This window comes from Lampris incognitus, chromosome 2 (genome assembly GCF_029633865.1).
Source record: "Lampris incognitus isolate fLamInc1 chromosome 2, fLamInc1.hap2, whole genome shotgun sequence".
Lineage (NCBI taxonomy): Eukaryota > Metazoa > Chordata > Actinopteri > Lampriformes > Lampridae > Lampris > Lampris incognitus.
This window is the reverse complement of record NC_079212.1, coordinates 133629108-133652944: the sequence shown is the minus strand read 5'-3', so window position 1 is coordinate 133652944 and position 23837 is coordinate 133629108. Positions and strand designations below refer to the sequence as shown.

The 23837-nt window shown below is 42.8% G+C and overlaps 1 protein-coding gene across 1 annotated transcript in view; it reads left to right on the top strand.

Annotated features, from left to right (window-relative positions):
• The window catches only part of dnai1.2 (dynein, axonemal, intermediate chain 1, paralog 2), a 67461-nt gene extending 47478 nt beyond the window's left edge, over nt 1-19983 (top strand). Inside the window, exons 19-20 of the mRNA XM_056301759.1 lie at nt 3343-3525; nt 18639-19983. Of these exons, the coding sequence (XP_056157734.1) occupies nt 3343-3525; nt 18639-18749 (294 nt within the window). The 3' untranslated portion in view covers nt 18750-19983. The remainder of the gene's footprint in view (nt 1-3342; nt 3526-18638) is intronic.
• The last annotated feature ends 3854 nt before the right edge of the window (nt 19984-23837 follow it).

Sequence of the window (23837 nt, the reverse complement as noted above, 5' to 3'; positions counted from 1 at the left end):
GAAGAAACGTTTCTCTCCAGATGAACTAATTCAATTTAGTGTGATTTTCTTACCTGGATTATTGAGCGTGCATAAAGACATTGGCTACCAATGCACAGCAGTTGTAAAAAAAGAAACCCCAAAATAAAGATAAAATTAAAGATAGCCATCTTTCTGAGAAGTGAAACCCAATACACAGATTTTATTTGAAAGCAAAGGAAGTCTCCAGTGTATTGTATTTTATTCTCTGAACCAGGAACAAAAACGGTTATCATCAGCTATTAAAAATCTCATTAAAAGCTCATTAGTTGGCACACATTCTTGGTAGCAAACTTATCCCTATCTCTCAAAGCAGATCAAGCTCAGTATGGCCAGCACTTTTCCCCCCCTCATTCTCATATAACAGTGTGCTAAAATCAGCCCAAGCTTTCACTGTAATTTTAATGTGGCCTTTAACTCTTGTCAATGTTTGATGTTTCTTAAGCTATAATAGTTTTAGAGGATTAAAAAGCGGGTTCTGAGTGCATGCCAGTCAGGGATTTACGTAATAAACCTCAATAGCACGACCTGTTAAGTCAACATTTTTGTAAGTTGTAACCTTAGCAGTAACTATAGTAATGATGTACAGAAATTGATTAACTGCATATGTACTAATTTATTTTTCACATTTATTCTATGGTGAAGCAAACTTACCGTAGCATACAGTCACCAACACATTAAATTAAATTACAGAGAATGGACAGAGACCCTGTGTTGAATGGCAAGGCCGGTGCTTTGAGTTGCCTTAAATAGACAGTGCATTCTTTGCAGTGCCACTGTGCTGTGCTTTGCATTGTCAGTTTCTGCGACTTGTGTCAAAGGAGCTCCACTGTCTCAGCTTGAGTTGTGTGCTCCTTTGACGTGTATTTACTGTTAATGACAACCCAGCCTACTGCTGCTGCTTTGCAGAATGTCAGACACAATGGTGTGTGTGTGTGTGTGTGTGTGTGTGTGTTTCTCCACATCTTTAAATGTATGTGTAGATGAGGATAATGACTTGACTGGCAGGTGAATGTGTGAGAATGTCAATAAGGGAAGAGATGAATACTGCAAGTAAACATCTATATTCTAAGATGAAGAGCGGAGGACACTGTCCTTTTCTCTCCGTCCATCCCAGGTCCTTTTCTGTGTGGAGTTTGCATGTTCTCCCCATGTCTGCGTGGGTTTCCTCCGAGTGCTCCGGTTTCCTCCAACCATCAAAAAGACATGCATGTTAGGGTTAATACTCCTGTCTGTGCCCCTGAGCAAGGCAATGGAAAGAAGAACTGGAGTTGGTCCCTGGGCGCTGCAGCTGTCCACTGCTGTTACACAATAGGATGGGTTAAATGCAGAGAACCAATTTCATTGTAAGAATCCAATTCGTGGTAAGGTACAATGACAAAATAAAGTGGCTTTCCTCTGCTTTCTTCTTTTCTTCTGAGTTTACTGGTAAAGTATTACAATATGAGGTCCAACTTTCTCCTCCATTGAGTGATTACCAAATCCTCTTCATTTCTCTGTTCAGATCCTCTAAGCCTTGTTTGTATGATCTGCCGTGCAGATTTTTTTTTTGTGTGTGTGTGTGTCATTCTTGATACATGCTCAATGGACATTTTTTTTTAGGAATTTCAGATCCAATACTGACAGCCAAGAGCAAGGGTATGGGCAGGATTAAAATACACTCTTAAGTTAGAGCTTGCACTTGAAGTTTCTCAGGGAATGTTTGGAGGTAAAATATTCTCATGGCTTCATTAATTCTGAGTAACAGACATATGCATCTCAAATTCATTTGGCAATAAAGTAAACATCTCCATGGCATATTTATCATAATTAACAAAGAGATACAGTCTATGAGGCAGTATATGAATACCAGTATAAAAATTATGGAAAATATTGGGCTGAACTTGATCGCCAACTTTGATACATGGGGCAGGGATTGAGCATTACTTGAGAGGCAGAGAGCCAGGACTGTTCCAGTTAGTTAAATAGGTGAACCCGCTCTCCAAATGTGTGGGTACTGAGAGAGGAGCCCTAGAACTGCAGGGGATATAAGATCATGTACCCTGAGGCCTGTTTATGCTACATTTTTGGACCATAACTTATTCCAGTCAGGAGAGACAGTGAACGAAGTAAAGATAATTATTTATTATAATGGATGATTTAGCAGAAATAAATACATGTCAAGAAAGTCTTTGGTGCTTCGACTCAACGAGGAGATTTCTAATCAAGGGGCATCAGCCCTGAGCAGCAGCAGCATAATGAATCCCCTCGTGGAGTCCAGATGCTGGTGGTGGTGGTGGTGGCTGATGACTTCTGCTGAGATGATAGATAGATGTACTTGAATAATCCCCATGGGAAAATTAATGCTTGTGGGGAAATGCATTTTCTGCATTTTACCCATCCCAACACACACACTGGAAGCAGTGGGCAGCCATGTAGCTAGGAGCAGTGGGCAGCCACCGTGCAGCACCCAAGGACCAACTCCATATCTTCTTACTATGGCTCGGTCAGGAGCACAGACAGGAGTAATAACGTGAAATTTGACTATCTAGACTCCTTTTTGGTGAGACCAATTTTCAGTGGGCCAGAAAGCCTAGGCATCTGTAAAGCAGAAGAAATTTGCTAAAGATGTTCGCATGATATTGAAAACAGTACGCAACAGTGTGCAAATGGCACTATACAGTGCTGCATAGTGCTGCATATAGAGACGCAGCAGCCCAGGCAAAATCATATTTCTTGTAAAATGAGTAGGGTAGGCTTAACTAATTAAAAACACTCTGGGATTTCATTTGTTGCCTACTCTCTGCCTAAAATGGATTTTGGCTTAAAACCAAAATATCTGTGATTTGGTTCTCTCTGGATAATATGCAGTTAATTTTGTCCTAATAGATGCCAAGACACAAACACATGTTTGTGCACATGGACATGTGCGCACACACACACACACGATTGAACACACTGAATTAGTGAGAACACACTTTGTCAAACCAGATGGTCAGACTTGCATCCCTGCAGAGGCCAGTGTTACGCCATTTTCTTTCTCACACTACAGGAGACAAACACACACAGTGTACAATGCAACCAGCAGAGTTACAGAGCAGCTGTAATAGTCTGTTTGGTTTTTGCTGGTCTGTAGCTTATTTCTAAATCTGAACCACCTAAAAACACTGCTTGATATACTAGGCCAATTTTGAATATATTTTTGACATGGCTTCTGTGTATGTTGTTGAAGAGCTAAAGTTCCAAAATATGAAGTCAGACGCTGAGAGGACAGAACTAGAAACCAGTTAACAGGGATCTTAAGCCAACTCATGCAAAGCTTTTTGGTCCTTCATCTTCTCTTAGGTTCATGTTTTTGACCTGAGCATCAACAAATACAAGGCCATCTGTCAGCAGCTGGTGGTGGCCAAGAAGACCAAACTGACTCACATCGAGTTCAACCCTGTTTATCCCATCCTCATAGTGGGGGATGACAAGGGCTATGTCACCAGCCTCAAGCTCTCCCCTAACCTTCGCAAGACACCTAAGGTAAGCATTTGATGTAGTGATCAAAGATCTGTTGGTCTGGCTCAAGTATGGGCCTAAATGGCCTTTTTCCTGGCCCAAAAGAAAGAAACTTGTGCCAAAAAGGTTTATGCAAAAAATCAAGGTTGTCTGTACTTGAGGCTAAATCATTTCAATCATTCTTCAATGACAGATGAACCAGTTTTGACTCCAACTTCTTCGTGTTCAGCCACTTAGAAGAGTGTTTGTGTTCACAAGCATGTGTAATGTTAGAAAAATTTAAAATGATCCTAAGCCTAACATTTACATTTTCCATGTTTTAAATCTGAGATGACTCGATTTTTTTTAACTATACAAGGAAGGCTGAAATGAATCTTTGTTACCTATCATCATACCAGCGAGTGTGGTTTTCATCAAGTGCAGTGCATAGCCTACTTCAGCTGTTTGTGGACATTATTATCTGCTGAGGGACATGTTTCCACAATGGAAAATGAGTCGACTCTACACTTATTGAGAATGGAAAGAAGTCTGAATGTGGTTTTTCTGTGTCTTTGGTCAAGACTAAATTTTCATCAGTAGAGAAGGCTATTGGCAATGAGAATATCTTCTCATTTCAGCCCTCATTGTGTTAAGACCGACTTGGGTAAAGACCTGCGAGTCTAGATGTGTGAGTCCACTGAGCAATGACACTGACTGGTAATTCCCTTTTCTACTATTTTCTCTTGTTGCCTGCCTCACCTACTATGTGCTACAAAGACATCCCTGTCATTCAGGGTTATTGAAAAAAATCGCATCTGTCGCAGACAATGCAACCCTGAGAACCTCTATTCATTCAGGAAAGCCTCCTCTACTCACTCCACCTTTACTTTTGACTTATGGAATTGCCAGTCAGCTGTAAATAAAACAGAATTTATCCAAGCACTTGCTAATCTGTCAGGCATTCAGGTACTAGCCCTGACTGAAACCTGGATACTTACAGAAAACACTGCCACACCGGCCACACTCTCTGTTGACTCTGCTTTCTCACACACACCCCGTTCTGTTGGGCGTGGAGGCGGTACAGTTGTCCTAATTTCCAAAGACTGGAAAGTCATTACGCTTTCTCCGCTAAGCAACAACTGCTCCTTTGAATACCATGCAATCATGGTTACTGCTCCTATTAAGCTATTTGTGGTTGTCATATACCACCCACCAGGGTGTCAACTGGGGAACTTTGTAGTCGAACTAAACATGTTACTCTCAGCCATTCCTGATGATGACACACGACTGATTCTCATTGGAGACATGAATATCAATACTGATAGAACCCAAGCATCAGACATCCTGTCTCTTCTGTCCTCTTTTGACCTCAAACAGGTCCCCACCACTCCCACACACAAAGCGGGCAATACTCTTGATCTGATGTTGACTCGGAACTGCTCCATAGCAAATCTGACTGTCACCCCCCTACGTCTGTCAGACCACTTCTTTATTCAATTCATGGCCTCCTTACTAGAACATCCTCACATTCCTCCACAAATGCTCTGCTTCTGCTGAAACATCTGGTCCCTTACACCGACCCAACTTTCCAATGAGGTCTTGACTTCCATGCCTCCTGATAATGAATTCTCTTTGCTCCCTGTCAACGAAGCTACAGACACACTCTGTTCCTCACTAGCCTCCTCTCATAACAATCTCTGTCCTCTAGCATCCAAACCTGCTCGTAACACCCCTCCTAGTCCATGGCTCACTGCGGTCATCAGAGAGTAAAGGACGAGGCTCAGAGCAGCAGAGAGAAATGGTATAAAACCAGTCAACTGACCTCAGTGACTATCAGTGTCTCCTAGCATCATTCTACTCCAGCTTAAAAACAGCTAAGGCCATTTACTATCAGAACAAGATCTGTGGCGTTACTGATGCTCCAAAAAAAATTTCTGCTTTTAACTCACTCCTCAATCCGCCTCCTCCTGCGACCTCCATCTGCTCACTGCAAACATGTTCGCCTCATACTTTATTGATAAGGTTTCTGCCACCAGTAGCTAGTTCTCTGATCCTGACCAACTCTGTCTGCTGCTGCCAGCTAACAGTGCCTCACTCACCTCATTCTCCCCCCTGACCGAGGAGGAAGTCTCCAAGCTTCTACTGGACTCTTGTCCTACTACCTGTCCACCAGACCCAATACCATCCAACCTCCTTCAGACCATTTCCCCCACAGTCACACACATCATCAACTCCTCACTTACAACGGGTGTGTTCCCCACTGCATTTAAGCAAGCTCAGGTCACCCCGCTGCTCAAAAAATATACACTCAACCCAGCCCATGTTGAAATCTACAGACTGGTTTCACTACTACCTTTTCTACCAAAAATACTTGAGCGCATGGTCTTTAACCAAGTCTCTGAATTCCTTTCTGAGAACAATCTGTATGATCAGAATCAGTCTGGCCTTAAGCAGGGTCACTCTACCGAGACTGCACTCCTGTCTGTAATGGAATCACTGTGTTTGGCTAGAGCTACTCGTCAGTCTTCAGCTTTATTGCTGCTAGATCTGTCAGCTGCCTTTGACACAGTTAACCACCAAATCCTCCTCTTCACACTCACTGAATTTGGTATCTCAGGATCTGCCCTGTGCTGGTTCATGTCCTACCTCTCTGAGAGATCTTTTAGAGTATCTTGGAGGAGAGAAGTGTCCAACCCACGCGGCTTATCCACAGGGGTGCCTCAAGGGTCAGAGCTCGGTCCCCTTCTCTTCTCGATATACGTCACCTTAGTGCAATCATCCGCTCCCATGGTTTCTCATACCACTGCTATGCTGATGATACCCAGCTTTTCCTATCATTCCTGCCAGTTGACCTCAGTCTTGGCACAGATATCATCATGCCTTGCTGATATCGCTGCATGGATGAAAGAATGCCTCCTTCAGCTTAACCTATCTGAGACTGAGCTCCTTGTCATCCCAGCCTCGGATCAACCTAACTCATGCCCACAAAGTCTGCCCGAAACCTGGGTGTCATGATTGATGACCAACTAACCTTTAAAGTTTATGTGACCTCGATTGCTCAGATGTGCCGATTTACCATTTTCAACATCATGAAAATTAGACCCTACCTGTCTGAGCATGCAGCACAACTCCTGGTACAGGCTTTTGTAATATCACGCATTTACTACTGTAACTCCTTACTGGCAAGTCTCCCTGCATGCACTTTCAAACCTCTGCAAATGATCCAGAATGTGGTGGCATGTCTGGTCTTCAACCAAGCCAAAACAGCCCATGTCACTCCGCTGTTCGTATCCCTCCACGGGCTCCCGGTTGCTGCCCATATTAAATTCAAAACCTTGATGCTCACTTACAAAACAGCAACTAAAACGGCTCCTGCCTACCTGAACTCCCTCATTCAGGGCTACACTCAGTCCCACTCACTACACTCTACCAATGAAAAGCACCTGGCACTTCCACCACAACAGGGCCCTAAGTCACTAGACTCCTTTTCTGTAGTTCCCCGGTAGTGGAACAAGTTACCAAATACCATTAAATCCGCTGAGTCCCTCTTCATCTTTAAGAAGAAGCTAAAGACCCAGCTTTTTCACGAACTCCTCCACACCTGATGGTATTAATTTTTTTGTAATACTTCAATGCACCCTATGCATTGCCTTTGTGCACTGCCTATTGACACCTATGTCCTATTGGACTTGAGCCTGTTTTTTTGGCACTTACTTGCATTGTTGTCTCCTGACTAGATGGTCACTTTAGATAAAAGCATCTGCTAAATGAAATTGTAACATTGTAAAATACAGATAAGTCCAAGCCTACACAGCTCTGTATTAGTTGTGTTGTGTCTTTGCAGCCAGACAGTATATACAAGCCCCACAGTTGCTACTCTAATGTGATATAAGCAGAGATGGAAAATCTCTTGTTTTCTGGCTGTAATATTTTCCAAAACCATTTAAACTGTAGCAATTGTGCATTTCTGTACTTTTGCATAATTTGTGTCTGATACTTGTTCTTCCACTTCAGTACAAACAGATCAAGTGATTAATTGGCTGCATGGTTCTGACCCGGAACTTAATTATCGAAATTATAATAGCATAAAGATTGCATTGTTTTGCTCCTCTACTCAGCAGCTCATTAGCAGCTGCTATTTCACTTGTCCCCTCTCATTTGACAAGTTAGCAATTAGCAACAAGGAGTCAAGTGTTGTCCTAATTGGATAAACTGCTTTAGAATTAACAACACTAGAAAAATAGAGAAATTAAGCATTACTTCCATATCACTCTGGAAAAGTTAACAATTAGCCTTGTGCACAGTGGATGGAATGCTTAAATAAAACAATTAGTTTTAGGTCATGGCTCCTTTAGGATCCTAAGTCTTGATGACTCGTGGATGCCCCCTCTGTTGCCCCTGATGATGATAGTGGACGGGATGTGGCGTTACTGTAAACACAGGGCAATGGATAGAGCTACAGACAAAAGAAACCAAATGGCAGGCTGAGTCACAAGGCCCACATTGAATCGACACGTGCAGAACTCCAACAAGAGCTCCTCAGAAATTCTGCTGAATTAGAGCGCAAAGTTCCCCCTCTGCCTTGAATTTAATATTTTCATCTTTTCTCTGGCGAGATGAGAACAATGAGATTGCATATGTGTAACCAGTGTTGGGAGGGTTACTTTTAAAATGTATTCCGCTACAGATTACAGAATACATGTCATGAAATATAATTTGTAACGTATTCTGTTAGATTACTCAATGGGAGTAACATATTCTAAATACTTTGGATTACTTTAATATTTTTTTACATTTTGTGTAACAGTATAACTAGCATTCACACAATACTTACTTGAGTAGACTATTCTGTTTCTTCTACTGTATCAACTGGCTGAATGCACCATATATATATTAACAAAGGCTAGAAGAGTATGTAAACACAAAAGATCTATGATTTTTTTTAATCTGGTAAAAAAAAAGAATGAAGAGAACTTTTCCATGTACTTTCCTTTATTTCCATAGCTGTTAGAATGAAAAACCTTCGACAAAGATGAAAATGTAGCATACTGTTTTACTGAATTTACTGTTGAACTAACGTTTAGGTATCACTTTCATTGCATTTTGTGTCGCAATCCTCTTAAAATAAGAATGGCACCAAAGAACCAAAAATTAAGTAATCCATTAATTTCAAGAATGTAACTGTATTCTGAATACCATACATTTAAATTGTAACTGTATTTGAATACAGTTACTCATATTTTGTATTCTAAATACGTAACGCCGTTACATGTATTCCGTTACTCCCCAACACTGTGTGTAACACTGAACAGAGTTGGGCAAATTACTTCCAAAATTGAATGTATTACATATTACTAGTTACTTTCATTTAAAAGTAATAAGTTACACTACATTACTTTGTGTATAGTAATTAGTTACTGATTACATATTACTTTGAGTTACTTTCACCAACCTAAACACCAAAACCTAGGCATTAAAAAATCAAAGCACATACTACTTCTTTCATGGCGAATAATGGAAGCACAGAAGCTCGGATTAACTGGATCTGATTACACAGAATTACATCACAACAAACAAATACATGACAAGACACAAAATATATTTTTCTATGCTTTTTTTAATTGCTTGGACTTCAACAACTTCATGTTAGAGTGTCACTAAACATACAGCCACCAGAAGGGAATTCATTTTTTCCATCCCTGAAATAGTATGGGACCAACAGCAACAAATATTAGTGTATCATTCATTAATTATAAAATATGGTTCATTTCAGTCCTGGATGAAGAAAAAAATAATACATAACCTCAACTTCATTAAATAAACAAGTGCATAGCTTGTAGTGTAGGCTATTATTTCAGCAACAAAAAAAAACACTACAGCCAAACAGGGTAGACCTGCAGTACAAGCAAGGGAAACATACAGCCTTATAAAGGCTGAGAGTAATAATAAATGATAAATAAACATAAACTATAGAAGGCAATTAGCCTTGACCTAAGGCTTTACTACATACTGCTAAAGAACTTGTTAAAACGCAGCAGGAGTAGGCGCTGAAAGCGTGCTTCACTGAGACGGTTTCTCTTTGGAGTGAGAACAAGTCCCCCAAGACTGAAAAGTCTTTCCACTGGTGCACTGGATGGTGTTGCGGTGTTATATCGGAGTGCCACTTTTTTAATTCGTGGAAACTTGTGCAGGCTTTCCATCACAGGATCAGATTTGAGATAGTCCACCACCTCTGTTTCCACTGACATAGCTGCACTGGTTTCCTTGGCCTCTGCGTCAAAGGAAAAAAAGTCATCCTCATTGGAGGCAGCAACAGGTGGATGAGGATTAGGCGTCAGGGCTGCTGGTTCTTCTGTAAAGGAGCGGCACTCCGTAAAGAGCAGCAGCTTAATGTTGTCTTTTCTCGTTTCCTCTTTCAACCAGCGGAGCCTAAACTTGGGGAGCGAGACAGCAGCCAGCAAAGCCTCCTTGGAGTCAAGAGTTGTTGCAAACCGACTTTTGATTGCAGTCACAATGATGTCTGGCAGTCCACTGGTCATCTGCGATAGGCCATGTTTAATTGCGAGGGTTTTGGCCATAAGAATTTCTAATGTTGGCTGAAGTGTTCCATAAAAAGAATTCTCCTCGCCCTGCAAAATGTCTAAAGCAGCTGTGAAAGGTCTCATTATAGAATAGTATTCTTTTAGAAACTGGTCCTCCCTGTCGTTCATACATTTAATCTGAAGCTTTGTGCAGAGGCAATTGATGACAGTGAGGGGCATTTCTGTAATGCGGGCATATGCCTCATAGAATGAGTTCCACCTGGTTACAGTAGGAACAATCAGCTTTTTACTGCTGACCTCTTCCAGGTACTCTGATGCTATTGTAGAGCGGCTGGCCTTTGTCCATAGTGCAGAACATTTGCCTGTAGCACTACGATACACAGCCTCATCCCAGTATGAGAATGACGTCACCCAGTAAGGAGAAGTTCCGCCTGAGCTGTAGGTGTTCGGGTGAAGGTACGGGTAAACGTTAGGTGAGGGTAACCCTAAGCGGTAGGTGAGGGTAACCCTACATGGTAGGTGAGGGTAACCCTCATAGAATGAGTTCCACCTGGTTACAGTAGGAACAATCAACTTTTTACTGCTGACCTCTTCCAGGTACTCAGATGCTATTGTAGAGCGGCTGGCCTTTGTCCATAGTGCAGAACATTTGCCTGTAGCACTACGATACACAGCCTTGGATTCTGAATTAGATAACAGCCATTTATCTACCTCATTGTTTGCAATTAGATTTAGTGTATGGGCTGCACATCTAAAGTGGGGAGGCAGTTCACATGTATTGTTTTCAGCATTTTCATTGGTGGTGGAGAGCACACTGTGCAGGTCTGTAAAGGTCACCTCACCACCTTCCTCCATCTCCTCCTCATCAGACTCAGACTGCGCTTGCTGCTGTTGAAACTCCTTGAACGCTTTTACAAAATTACTCCCATTGTCTGTCACACATGCAGTCACTTTGTTGTTGGTCAGTCCATATTAGGAAAAAATGTCCTCCAGCTCTGCTGCAATTGCATCATACGTGTGTCGGCCCCTGAATCTTCTACAAGCTATAGCTGCCTTTTCTCGTTGTAAGGGTACCTGTCATAAGAAACGGAGAGATAGTTGAGTTTGCTTTATCAAAATAATCCAGTCATCTTGTACACCAAACATGTGACTGCTCTCCTGAATGTCTAGTTGAACTGACTCACATGCGTGCTGTGTATCTACATCACTATCTACAGTAGGCTATTTACCAATGAACCTGTCAATCAACATAAATATTAATAATAATATAACAACAATAATAATACCAGTATAGTATTTATAGAGCTCTTTTCCATCAAAAAGATGCTCAAAACTCTGTGGGAGAGGGGGAAGGGCAAATCTCATCACAACCAAATACATTGACTGTACCTTCATCGATCCAGTGAACAGTCACTCCCAGGAAACTCTTGTTATTGCTGCTCCATATATCAGCTGTTGCTGACACAGTCCTGGGCATCTAATTTATTCTTCAGCTGTTTTTCCATCGCTGCATAGGCCTTGTCCAAATCATTGGCAAAGGTTTTTTGATCTGGTAGTACATGCTGGAAAATAAGAAGATGGCAAACACTACACGTTACCCTTTTTGTTTGTTTCCCAAGAACTCCGTGCCTTCAGCTACAGTTAGCTAGCTAACATTGGCTAGCCTAGCACAACAAGGCTAGTTCCATTGCACGCTGTGTTGGTTGGGGCAAGTTAGCCAACTAACGTTAGCAACTTCCTCACCTCAACCCAACTCCCACTTCTTTGGAAACAGCATGAACGTTTGGTTACATTAGAGTAAGCTAACGTTAGCTAGCTAGCTACCGTTTTACACCAGTTTGCAATCCCTTTAGTTGTTAGCTAGTAGTTCATCCCCTCTTCTAGCTAGCCAGCTAGGTTAGCTAACGTTAGCTAGTTGATTTTAGCCAAGTCCGAATATTAAGGGTGACATTAGCTAGCTAGCTAGCTAGCTAGCTAGTTAAGCTAACGTTAGGCTATGTTTATTAGGACTTATTTAGCAATGCATTAGGGGGACTAGCTAGCTAACGTTACGTTAGCTAGCTAATGTCAGGGTTTTTACCTTGTGAGTTGATCTGACAGGGATCATGGATGCAAGTTTTCGGAACGCTGGTGATTCCACCGTAGCAAGAGGCAGCATGTCCTCCACGACATACTCCGCCACCAGCCTTCGCACTTCTCCTGGGTCCACCAACTTTGACTCGGGTCTGGAAAAATCCAGCTTTAGTTGTTTCGATGTACTCGCGCCATCCTCCCGGTCACTCTGCTTGCGGTCGTTAGTAGCACTGGCATAAATATAGGTGGTGCAGCCGGTGCAATGGCATCAGGGCCCGTCGCTGGGGGGCGTCAATATTTCTGCGTGCATTGTCCTAGTCCAATGTTACGTGCGTGTCTGTTTTGAACATGTGATGATAGCTTGTTTAGCGCGTGCAATATCATTTACCTATCTAGCCTACCTAAGTAATGTTAGACAAATACAATCAAGCAAGCAAGCATGAGTTACACACATAAAAGTGGATGTAAAAAGAAGGAGAGCAAGGAAAAAAAGGAACGCTGCAATGTGTGCTGCGTGCGTGCCAAACCATGCAATCTACCAGGTTTTGAGTCTGATGTGTGCTCCCCTGTTACTGTCGAATGACAAGGCTATTAGCTATATTACAGCCTAGTTGCTTTGTTGACTTGTTTCATTGCCTTGTCAATTGATTTGATTTAGAGACCGTCTGTTTAGGTTTCCGAACTCTGTCCGTGGTGCGTCCGCTCTCCGTGGTTCTGAAGTGTAGCCAATCTTTGACGTACTGACCTTTACAATAACTAATCTGTGTAAACTTTGTCTGTTACTTTGATATTTCTATTTTATTTGTTATATTTTATGCTGTGAAGCACTTTGTGATTGTATATCTGTGAAAGGTGCTATACAAATAAATTACTAAAATTACTTACTAAACCCACCTATGGTGGTGGTGGTGGTGGTGGTGGTGTGTGTGTGTGTGTGTGTGTGTGTGTGTGTGTGTGTGTGTGTGTGTGTGTGTGTGTGTGTGTGTGAGAGAGAGACGGGGGGGGGGGTCTACGAGGGTTGCCTGCACCAGGGCCCATAATAACTATGTTACGCCAGTGGTTAGTAGCAACTCTCTTTACCTTCACGTTACTGTGCACTCTCTCTAGATGCTTCTTCAGGTTGCTTGTGCTATTTCTAGCAGTAGATGGCTCCTGATCGGCAATACATAAAGTGCACTTTACAGTGATGTTCTTCTCTTTTGCTCGGACAAACTGAAAGTAGTGGGAGTATATCCGTTTTGAAAAAGTCGACTCGGGCTCTGCTGTCGTCGCCATTGCGCGCTTCTTCAGGAACAGTATTCTTCAGTGACAATAGAATTTATATCAACAAGACATGCGCACGGCGCTCTAGCATCAGTAGTCCATGGGCCAGACGATATTTCGGTACACTCAAGGTGGCAAAACTTACTTATAATTTTTGAAAGGATCCATGTCTGTAGATGATATTTTGGTATGATAACCATTCCTGAGTGGCAGCTGTATCACAGTTATCAGCTCATGAAGTTAACCACCCGCTAAACTAAATTGCATTTTAGACGCTGGTGCATATCCTGGTTTAGCCTCATGGTCAGGACATTTTATAATGTTCTATAATATTGTCTTTGGTATCATTTTAAAGGGGACCTTCTTAGCTTTCATTCAAGCCCTGTTGTGGATATTTCTCACAAATATAGAGGTCACTTGAGCTCTTCAACCCGTCAATAACACACATCTTTCTGCAATTTTCGCCTAAACTATATACTTTCTTTTAGCCCTGTGGCATCTAGGAATATCAGGGACACAAAACACAAACACTGGAATACTCACAGGACTGTAAAGATTCAGGAAATGTATAATATACCCATACTATTTCATTGTGTGAGGTGATTGTGAGCTTTAAATGAGAACTAGACCAAAGCCAGTTAGGTCACAAATGGTCTCTATACATTTGTTTAAATACACAATCAAAATACATGATAAAAAGGAATACCATAGTGAGGTAATGAACTATTTTAATATTTTAAACAACATTGACATTTACATATACTTAGTCAATGATACATGTAATCCCATATCATTAGTGGGTATATGTAATGGTAATGGGTAGGGTAATGGGAATATGTGAATATGGTTACATTATTGTTATCAAGCTCTGGGTAACCAAGTCCAGAATCAACATCCTGTGCATCAATAGACTACTACCACAGTAATACCATCAGAATCATCACACTGTCATTCATCAAACTGCTCGTTTCTCTCATCATCTGACTCCCCAAGTTCAAAGTCCAGTTCTGGACCATCCTGCTGTTTTTGGTTACTGCAGGTCTGTAACCTGCACATGTCTGTGCATGGAAGTCCATTTGACAGGCACATGCAGCTTGGCATTTTGCATGAATGCACACACTTGCATGTTAGCATTTCCAAGACCACATCTGGTGCAGGTGGGGAGCGCATCCAGTAAATGGCCAGCTTGCCTTCATCGTCTGTCCATCCATACTCAGTAGGGCTTGGCACCACAGGGTTAGCCTGCAGACAGCACTTCCATATTGCTGCCTGATAGTTGGCTCGTTGAACATGCATAAAGAGACAGTCTCTACATGGTGGCAGCTGGCTGGACTCAACCTCTCCCCTTTTGGTGCAGAAGAGCTGGTAACGCAGTTTGTTCACCTCAGCAGTGCTGCTATTAGCAACATACATCCGACAGGTGAACTGCTCAATTTTCTGGAACAGCTCATCACTCACATTCCATGTCTGTCCCAGTTGACTAAAAGTCTCTTGGCAGGAAGTGTGCTTTCTCACTATCTTCAGGGCATTCAGCTTCCCTTGACCAGCGAATGCACTGACAGTGTCGCAGCCTGTGAAGGCATGTAAGCCAATTAGGCTGTCACAGATGCTGTCTCCAAGTGAACTTGCCAGTTTGGTGATGTCGACAAACCGTGTGCGGTTCTGAGTCCCACACTTCTGGTAGATGGGACAGGTGATGTCCTTCTGGAAGCCAAGACAAAGCACCATGACATCAGTGTCCTCAGCTGTGATGATAACTGACTTTGAGCCCGCATTTGCTGCATGCAATGCATGCAGGAGCAGACGGGTGTCAGCTTCTTCATGTGTGGAGTGCAGTTCTGCTGCTTCCTCACACCCATCTTCTGTCAACTTGTAGCAGGTTTCCTCACAGGTCATGTACAACACCTTGCCATGCAGCATAGCTCTGTATCGTGGGAGTTTCCACTCTTCCACCAGAAACTTGATGAGACTGGTCTTGTTGGAGGAACTGCACAGAAATTTTCTCCACTGCTGGACGTGGTGTCCCCCTGCAAGATTCTTGTACTGGAGAGTGATGTCTCCACCCCGGTTCAGTCGTTCAGCATCTTTGATCGAAGTCTGGTGATAGACATCAAAAACAACATCAATCCTCCCACTCTGTGCTCCCTCATGGAGGACCTGGGTCAAGGCTGACTCTGCCACCTGTGCAAAGGTTTTGTTGTTGCCATTCATTTTTTGGACCAGGCTCATCCCATCAATGATGGAAGTAGATGGGATTGGGATGTCTTCTGCAGGAGATACATTCTTTTCAAGCTCTCTGGCAAGTGCAGCCTTGTTTGTTTTTCGTAAGGACCCATCAGCATTTGCCAGTACCCATGGTAGTGGGCCCAATGGGTAGGCAAGGACATCCTTCAGATTCACCTTCCTGCTTTCAGCCACCAGGATCATGTGACTGAAAAGGTTTCTATCTGCCTTCAGAACCACATCCTGTGCTTTCTTTCCATGAGCTTGTTTTGTGCTGATAGCATCTCGTGCTGACTGGTGTTGACGCTGACTGCGGAAGTGGCATTTCGTTCAGAAACTCATGAAATAGAAGATGGTAACGCGTTACATGGGCACAGTAACTGTAATAATATTACCGATATTGTATCAGTAACGCGTTATATTACTCCGTTACTGCCTAAATGTAACATATTACTGTAACGCGTTACCTCCAACACTGACACTGACACACATGCGTACACGCACACAAACACGCAAGAGGGAGGGAGACATTAAATTAAAATGAAACAAATTTTTGCCTTATTAATATTCCTGTTTTGCATTTGGGATTATTTCTTCTTTCAATAAAATGTTTGTGGTACCATAAGTAGTAGACTGGGAAGGGTATTTTTTTAACATCATTCACGTCATTAACATTTCTTTTCATTTTCGATTCCCTGTTGGTGTGCATTCAAGACTTTTGAGCAAGCCATGTCAGCTAAGCCAATAGGCAACATAAGTAGGCCAGTTGTCACACATGTCGTGTAGGCAGACCTCCGTGTAAAACTAAACAGAGGTCTGACTATGCGAGAGTATTAGTCACGTGCAGTGACCTAACTACGATGGTAATTATGACTCTTTTTTTTTTTTTACTAAAGATGGCTGAGAAAAAAACAGTCAAAAATAACATCTGCTTTTTCAAAGTAAAGCTCTGCAACGTGCACTTTAATCGAAACCCTGATCACAGCAGCGCCTCCAGCAGCTTCACCTGTGATGCATCAGAATACGGGTCACAGGTTTTTTTCCCCTAAGATTTTTACTTTTATACATATATTTGTTGATGTTTGTATGATACAAAAAAATGAGAAACAGAGACTGCACACTGATCACTCATCATCAGCGGTCACTCGGGGTCGAGTATGACTGTCCTCCTCCTAGGTCCTTGTGGGTATGTTTGTGGGAGGACACCTGCGCATGACAGCTTTTTATGTGGAGTGGCTGATGCACCTGCAGCCACCACAAGGTTCTTGGCAGGGGGTGGCCAGAGTCCAATGGCATGGAGAACCTACACGATTGGAGACCACCCTCTGTTGCAGCCTTTGTGCGCCTTCACTGGCATTGTCTACCACTAGATCTGCCATTGAGGTCTTTGTTGAATCGCACTTCATCTGAAACCTCCCCCTTGACCTGTTTGCCTTGGGTGATCCTACCAGGAGCCAAGCTCCGGACAGCATAGCTCGTGGGATCACTGGTACACACAAGCTTCTCCACCACAACAAGGTGACGATCCCCCCACCACCACCACCCTCTTGGGCCCCAAGGAGACACCACCTTAGCAAAGAGATTGTGTGGGAGAAACACTGATTTACGAGAGGCTATTTAAAGTATTTAAAGTATATTGATTGTAATTACACTTTAAAGAGAGATTGTGAAATAATAAAAACTGTAAACTCCGTAGCTATTGTACGCTCCCTCTAAGTTTTCACAGATGCTGAAGTGCCCCCATCTTGATTTGACATATTTAAAGTGGACAACATTTCTAAAATACATTCTAAAATACATTTTTTTTATGTTACTAGAAATGTATATACCTAAGAAACAAAAATATCAACAGTGGGCACAGAAAACAAAACTAAAATGCTGCAAATTCTGTCTGGGTCATAGTAAAGTGTGACTGGCTTAGCGGGCCAGACATCAAAGCAGAGATGTTGTGTTACAAAGCAATTTGCTGCTCATACACTTTGTGCATGCAGCTTTCTGTCTGGATCTGGTAATTCCCTGTACCCACTAAAACTGAAGAGTCGCCACTACCCTTGAAAGATTTCATGTTTTTAACAGAATCCTTTATTCTTGCCATGTTTGTAGTCAGTAACAAGAACACATCCATACCCTAGAGTTTTGGAGATGCACATCCATGATTGTCTGGTTTGGTTCAGCCACCAAACAGAGCAGAGACAGACTCTAACGGACAGTTAGGTCTACAGAGAAAATCATTGATGCCAACCTGCCCTCCCATTCAGGACTTGCATACCTCCAGAGTCAGGAAATGGGCAGGCAACATCACTGCAGACACATCACACCCTGGTCACAACCTGTTCCAACTCCTCCCCTCTGGTAGGCACTACAGAGCACTGTACCCCAAAACAACCAGATATAAAAACAGTTTCTTTCCATGGGCTGTCATTCAAATGAATGCTTAACACTGTCAAGTAAATCCAACCATTTTGTATATACTGTACTGTACATTGTATGTATACTGGTACACTCTGTCATGTCCATCTACCTCGGACATGTATGTAAGTAACCTGCAAACATCTATTTCAGCATCTATGATATATTCTCTGCGTCATTGCACTTTATCCCCTCTTATTTTGCCTGTATAAGTCAATTCTTTGTATATATCTGAAGATTGTTTTGTTGTAGTGTTGTTTTTCTATGTTAAGTACACTGAGAGAGCCACGAAACCGGAGTCAAATTCCTTGTATGTGCAAACCTACATGGCCAATAAACATGATTCTGATTCTGAGATCTTGAATTTGGTGTTTGCTTTTGGTTCAAATTTGGTAATGGATTCCATTTATTAGAAGCACATAGTCTTATTGGGAGATAACACACACACCATTGAATACATTATTCTGCTTGTGTTGCTATACTTTTCATGTTGCAGTGTTTACCTCCTGCCTGCTGGGGTTGCAGTCTGCTGTCTGAGCATAAGGTCAGGTGATTTCTGATCGTGTCTGTGTGTGTGTGTGTGTGTGTGTGTGTGTGTGTGTGTGTGTGTGTGTGTGTGTGTGTGTGTGTGTGTGTGTGTGTGTGTAGGGAAAGAAGGGTCAGGAGCTGCCCAAGGGTCCAGAAGTGGAAGTAGCCAAGATGGAGAAGCTTCTAAATCTGTTGAGGAAACCAGAGCCAGGCTCATCTAAGAATGACTAACATGGCTGCTGACAACAATGCCCGTTCACAAGTGTTACTATTTGTTCGGTATTTATTTTCAATGGTTTTCAAATAAATTGATGCAGTAGATACGTCTATACACAAGTCATTAAGCAAGGAAATATCTATATCTATATATATATATACACATATGTCTGTTATGCTTAGCATGAAAGTAGCATTGCACATCTCCAGTAAATGATTGGTCATTTATGGATCACTATCCAGACAACTAATCTTGGCTAGCATACACAGTCCCGGGTCCCATCCAGTAATGAGCAGAGAGTCTTTTGATACCCTATTTTGATTTTAATCACTTTTTCCCCCATCTTCATTCTTCTTGTTTTTCCTTTTCTCTCTGACATTATTAATGGTCTTGTCCTTCAGCAAAGTGCCCCCTGTGTTTTGTGGCTCGACTGGAATCAAACCCTGCCCTAATGTCCTGTTTTTCTGTCAGAGACAGCTCTGCGCCCTCTAATGTCTCGCACTCTGCTGCTCAACTGTGAGTCATTTCTTCATCTCACCAAGTTTAGTTGGAGGGAATCTTAACCACATCATTTCTTATGCACACACAATGACAAATGGTTGTAGCCTCTGGGTAACAATAGTGGGAATACAGCTATAACAATGTCAACAATACTACAGAAACCGGAAATATTTTGCGGGGTTTGGTGAAGTGCCGTATTTTGTATTTTTCAAAACATCGTTTTTTTTTTAAATTTAATTTGTAGGTTAACATTGTGACATGTTTTGTTATGTAAACCAGGCCTGAGATTTTAATGTAGCAGTCAGAGAGCTCCCTTAACCCAAGTGTCACAAGTTCAATTCAGCAGCAACTCTGTGTCCTTGAGAGGAAATGCTGGACTCCTACATTCATGGTTAGTCATTCTTAATGAGAACGCTACCTAAATACGGGGCGGAGATGAGGAGAAGGCAGCAGCACTGTTCATGTTTTACTTAATCATTATGACAAAGCAAATTATAAGTATCTTAATTTGGGGGGCTTGTAAAATCCCGTGAACTTGCTGCTCGGTGTGGATGTTGACTCATTCACTCAGAATGAGTGTGCCATCAGTGACGTGCCACAAGCAGATAGATACGAGGGTGAGGGCTGCACTGAAGAGTACACACAGCTCAGCAAAGCCTCTCGAGTCTTTATGTAACACCCTCAGCAAGGCGCTGTGCTTCATAGAGCACTGGTTTTTATGAGTGACTGAAACACACACTCCATGCAGCCCTAGGTTACTGCTCCCAGCAACAGACTGATTTTATTTTCTTTCTTTCTTTTTTTGTTGTTGCCAGGACTATCAGTAAGAGGTTATATTTAGAAGCACCCTCAAACAACAGGCCAACCAAGCTTTGCAAACTGAACATTCCCTTTTCTTTCTCTTCAAAATTTTTTTTCAATTCCCCCCCCACCCCTTTTCTCCCCAATTGTATCCGGCCAGTTACCCCACTCTTCCGAGCCATCCTGGTCGCTGCTCCACTCCCTCTGCCGATCCGGGGAGGGCTGCAGACTACCACATGCCTCCTCCTATACATGTGGAGTCACCAGCTGCTTCTTTTTACCTGACAGTGAGGAGTTTTGCCAGGGGGACGTAGTGTGTGGGAGGACCACGCTATTCCCCCCGCCCCAAACAGGTGCCTCGAACGACTAGAGGAGGCGCTAGTGCAACGACCAGGATACATACCCACATCCGGCTTCCCACCCACAGACATGGCCAATTGTGTCTGTAGGGACGTCCGACCAAGCCGGAGGTAACACAGGGATTCGAACCGGCAAGCCCCGTGTTGGTAGGCAATGGAATACACTGATACGCTACCCAGACGCCGCTTCTTTCTCTTCAAATTTACCTCTCATTCTTTCGTGTGGCCATGGTTTTTTTTCTTAGGATGTGTGTGTTGGAAAAAAGTGCACAGTCGTCTGCATCCTTCTGTACACTCTCACACAGTAGTACAAGGACCAGTTGAGAAAGTGAAGATGATGTGAAAGCAGTCATGTCACCACGCCACATTCGCTACCTTTCTGACACACTGCCATTTCTGATGTTTGTTAAACCTACCTGGAACGATTCTCTAGATTTATAATAATAATAATAATAATAATCATTAAACTTATATCACACTTTTCTAGACACCCAAAGCGCTTCACATTGAAGGAGGATAACTCACTTCAACCACCACCAATGTGTAGCACCCACCTGGGTGATGCACGGCAGCCATTTTTTGCCAGAATGCTCACCATACATCAGCTTGAGGTGGAGAGGGAGGAATCATTGAGCCAATTAAATGGAGAGAGCCAGGTTTTGAATTTTGCCAGGACACCAGGGAACCCCCTACTATTTGCAATAAGTGCCATGAGATCTTTAATGACCACAGTGAGTCAGGACCTCTGTTTAACATCTCAGCCAAAGGACGGCATGTCCTACAGCACAGTGTCCCCGTCACTGCACTGGGGCATTGGGATTTGATATTTGTTGTTTTGATTAGGACCAGAGGGAAGACTGGCCTCTACTAGCCCACCAACACCACTCCGGCAGCAACTCAGTTTTTCCCGGGAGGTTTCCCATCCAAGTACTGGCCAAGCCCATACCTGCTTAGCTTTAATCATTTGGCAGAGCCAGGGTACATGTTGGTATGACTGCCGGATTTGGATCCAAGCAGTTAGTCTTACTGTTTCCTTTATCCTCACTCTCTTCCTCACTCTTCTGGCAGACTGATCTGAGACAATCTTCGCTCACTAGATTTGGATCATTGTTCCTCAGTCAGGAGTTCAATAGATATTTGTGCTCTTTTTTTTGCTGGATTTGTCCTGCATTGGGAGCCAGCACTGGCAGCATCTCTTGGCTGGAGGGCACCTTGCAGACCTGATAGAGAATAAGAAAAAGGAGAAGAAGGAGAATGGCAACAAATGTGTTGCAGGCTATTGCCACTAATGCAGCTATGGACACTCCTGTCGCTCTCTCCTCAAATTCCATAATGGAAGATGCACCCCAGATTCGTCAGCTTTGGTTAGCTTGGATACAATCAATATAACCAGCAACACCACATTTTACAAGAGTTCCATGAAAACCTTATTCCAATATTGGGAAACAAGGACGACTCAGATTATCATCCATGCCTTTCTGTAAAACGTTTCAGAAAAAAAAAAACAGAAGTCATGGTTCAACAATAATTCATTGGATCTGTTGCATTTACCGCACTGCTTCTAAGTCTTTATGTTACACAGATGTCCTCCCCACCAGAAGGCAAAATATTCACTTGAACTCCAAGAAGGTTGCTTTAATTTGCTGTTTGCTCAGCGCTTCATTTTGTCTCTTTATAAATCTCTAGATCAGACAGGGGTTGTGCAAGAGATGTCTGTTTGTGTGTTCCATTGCAAACACAAAGGTTGATACCTTCCAAAATTCTGATTTCCTTTCCAGATTCTTACAAGTGAGAAACTGCCATTCCCAAAGTTAGCCTAGCTGCATTTTTTTCTGACAAATTTGACACCAAGGTGGTGTGCACAACCCCCAGAAGACTTGGACTGCCCGAAGGACCATATGCTCTCCAATGCCTGCAATGTAAAAAAGGAAACAGAACAATTAGGAATGAATTCTTTAAAAACACAGACACAGAAGCATTCTTCTTGTGGTCTGTAACATTATGTGGCCTGTATTTCAAACGGATCCCTCTAAACCTGTGTGACTATCTGAGGTGGTAGTTAGCAGCTGGAAACTATGAATATGACGTATGGCCAGTCTGCTGAGTCTATGGTTGACTCGGATCGGACGGCGACAAGAATAAGCAACACTTCCTGTTTTGACTGCAACGTAGAGAAAGTTGTTCGTTTATAACTTTAGCATTCTTTGGATTATCAAAATTCTTTTAATACATTTTGATCATGTCGCTGCCCGATCTGAGTCAACCGTAGATGTGAGTCACGCATGCGCGAGCGTAAACAGTTTATCCAACGTTGTTATTATGAAAGTAAAGAGTAAGGTTATTGTTTTGGGTTCATCCAGTGTTCCTCCAGTTCTTTTCTGCTGAGATCAACAGCGAATGATTTGCTGACTTAACGAAATATGATCGACTTCTTGTTTACTTTCAAGACTCGTACCCGAATACGTGATGTTTTGACACTGTCGCTGCCCGATCGAAGTCAACCATAGATGTGAGTCGCGCATGCGCACGGTTGACTTAGATCGGGCAGCGACAGAGAGCAGCGTTGGTCGAGCAAGCTAGAGTGAGTGAAGAGAGGGAGCCGCGATAGCGAGAACAGACATTTTTCAAAGGTTTTGAATCACCACAACCATGAGAGGTTATTCATCATACAGTCATAACTGTGCAAAAAAAAAATTGTAGGCTGATCGGCCCAGTAGTATGCGAGATTAGCCGTGGACAGACAGACAGACACATGCACACACACACATGACCAAACGCAATATCCCCTCCCAGGCTACCGCCTGACGGGGATAATAACTCATTACTCATTAGTATTACATTCATTCTGACTAATCTCATTGGCTGTTGCACGTAGCTTTGATTGCATTTAATGTAACTGTTTAGTTGCACAACTCACAACTCATAGATGCAACCAAGTTGCATGATGTGGTGACCCACATCTATATATCGAGAGACATTCACCTAAGAGGACGGTGTACCTTTAAGGGAAGAGGCGAGGGGTCAGATAATGCACTTCCGCTTCCGGTTCACAGTCAGTTCAGTGTCGTTGTCGAACGTATGACATGCAAAGTTGGAGCTAGTAAACTACCTCGACTACGTCTACTCTCACGTCTCCTGTCTCGTTGTTTTCTAACTCCACATTGGTGACCCCGACGTGATCGAACTACTAATACGAGTATGTCTGACAACGACGACGCCGGTGCTAACAACATGGCTATTGCTAACGCTAGCATTTACACCGCTACTGTGAAGCTACCCGACTTTTGGCAGCATAATCCACGGCCGTGGTTTCAACATGTGGAAGCCCAGTTCCAGCTGAGAGGGATAACGCAGGATGCAACGCAGTACTTCCACGTAGTGGCGGCGTTAGACGCATCGACAACGGCGCGAGCAATGACGCTGTTGGAAGCTCCGCCAGCT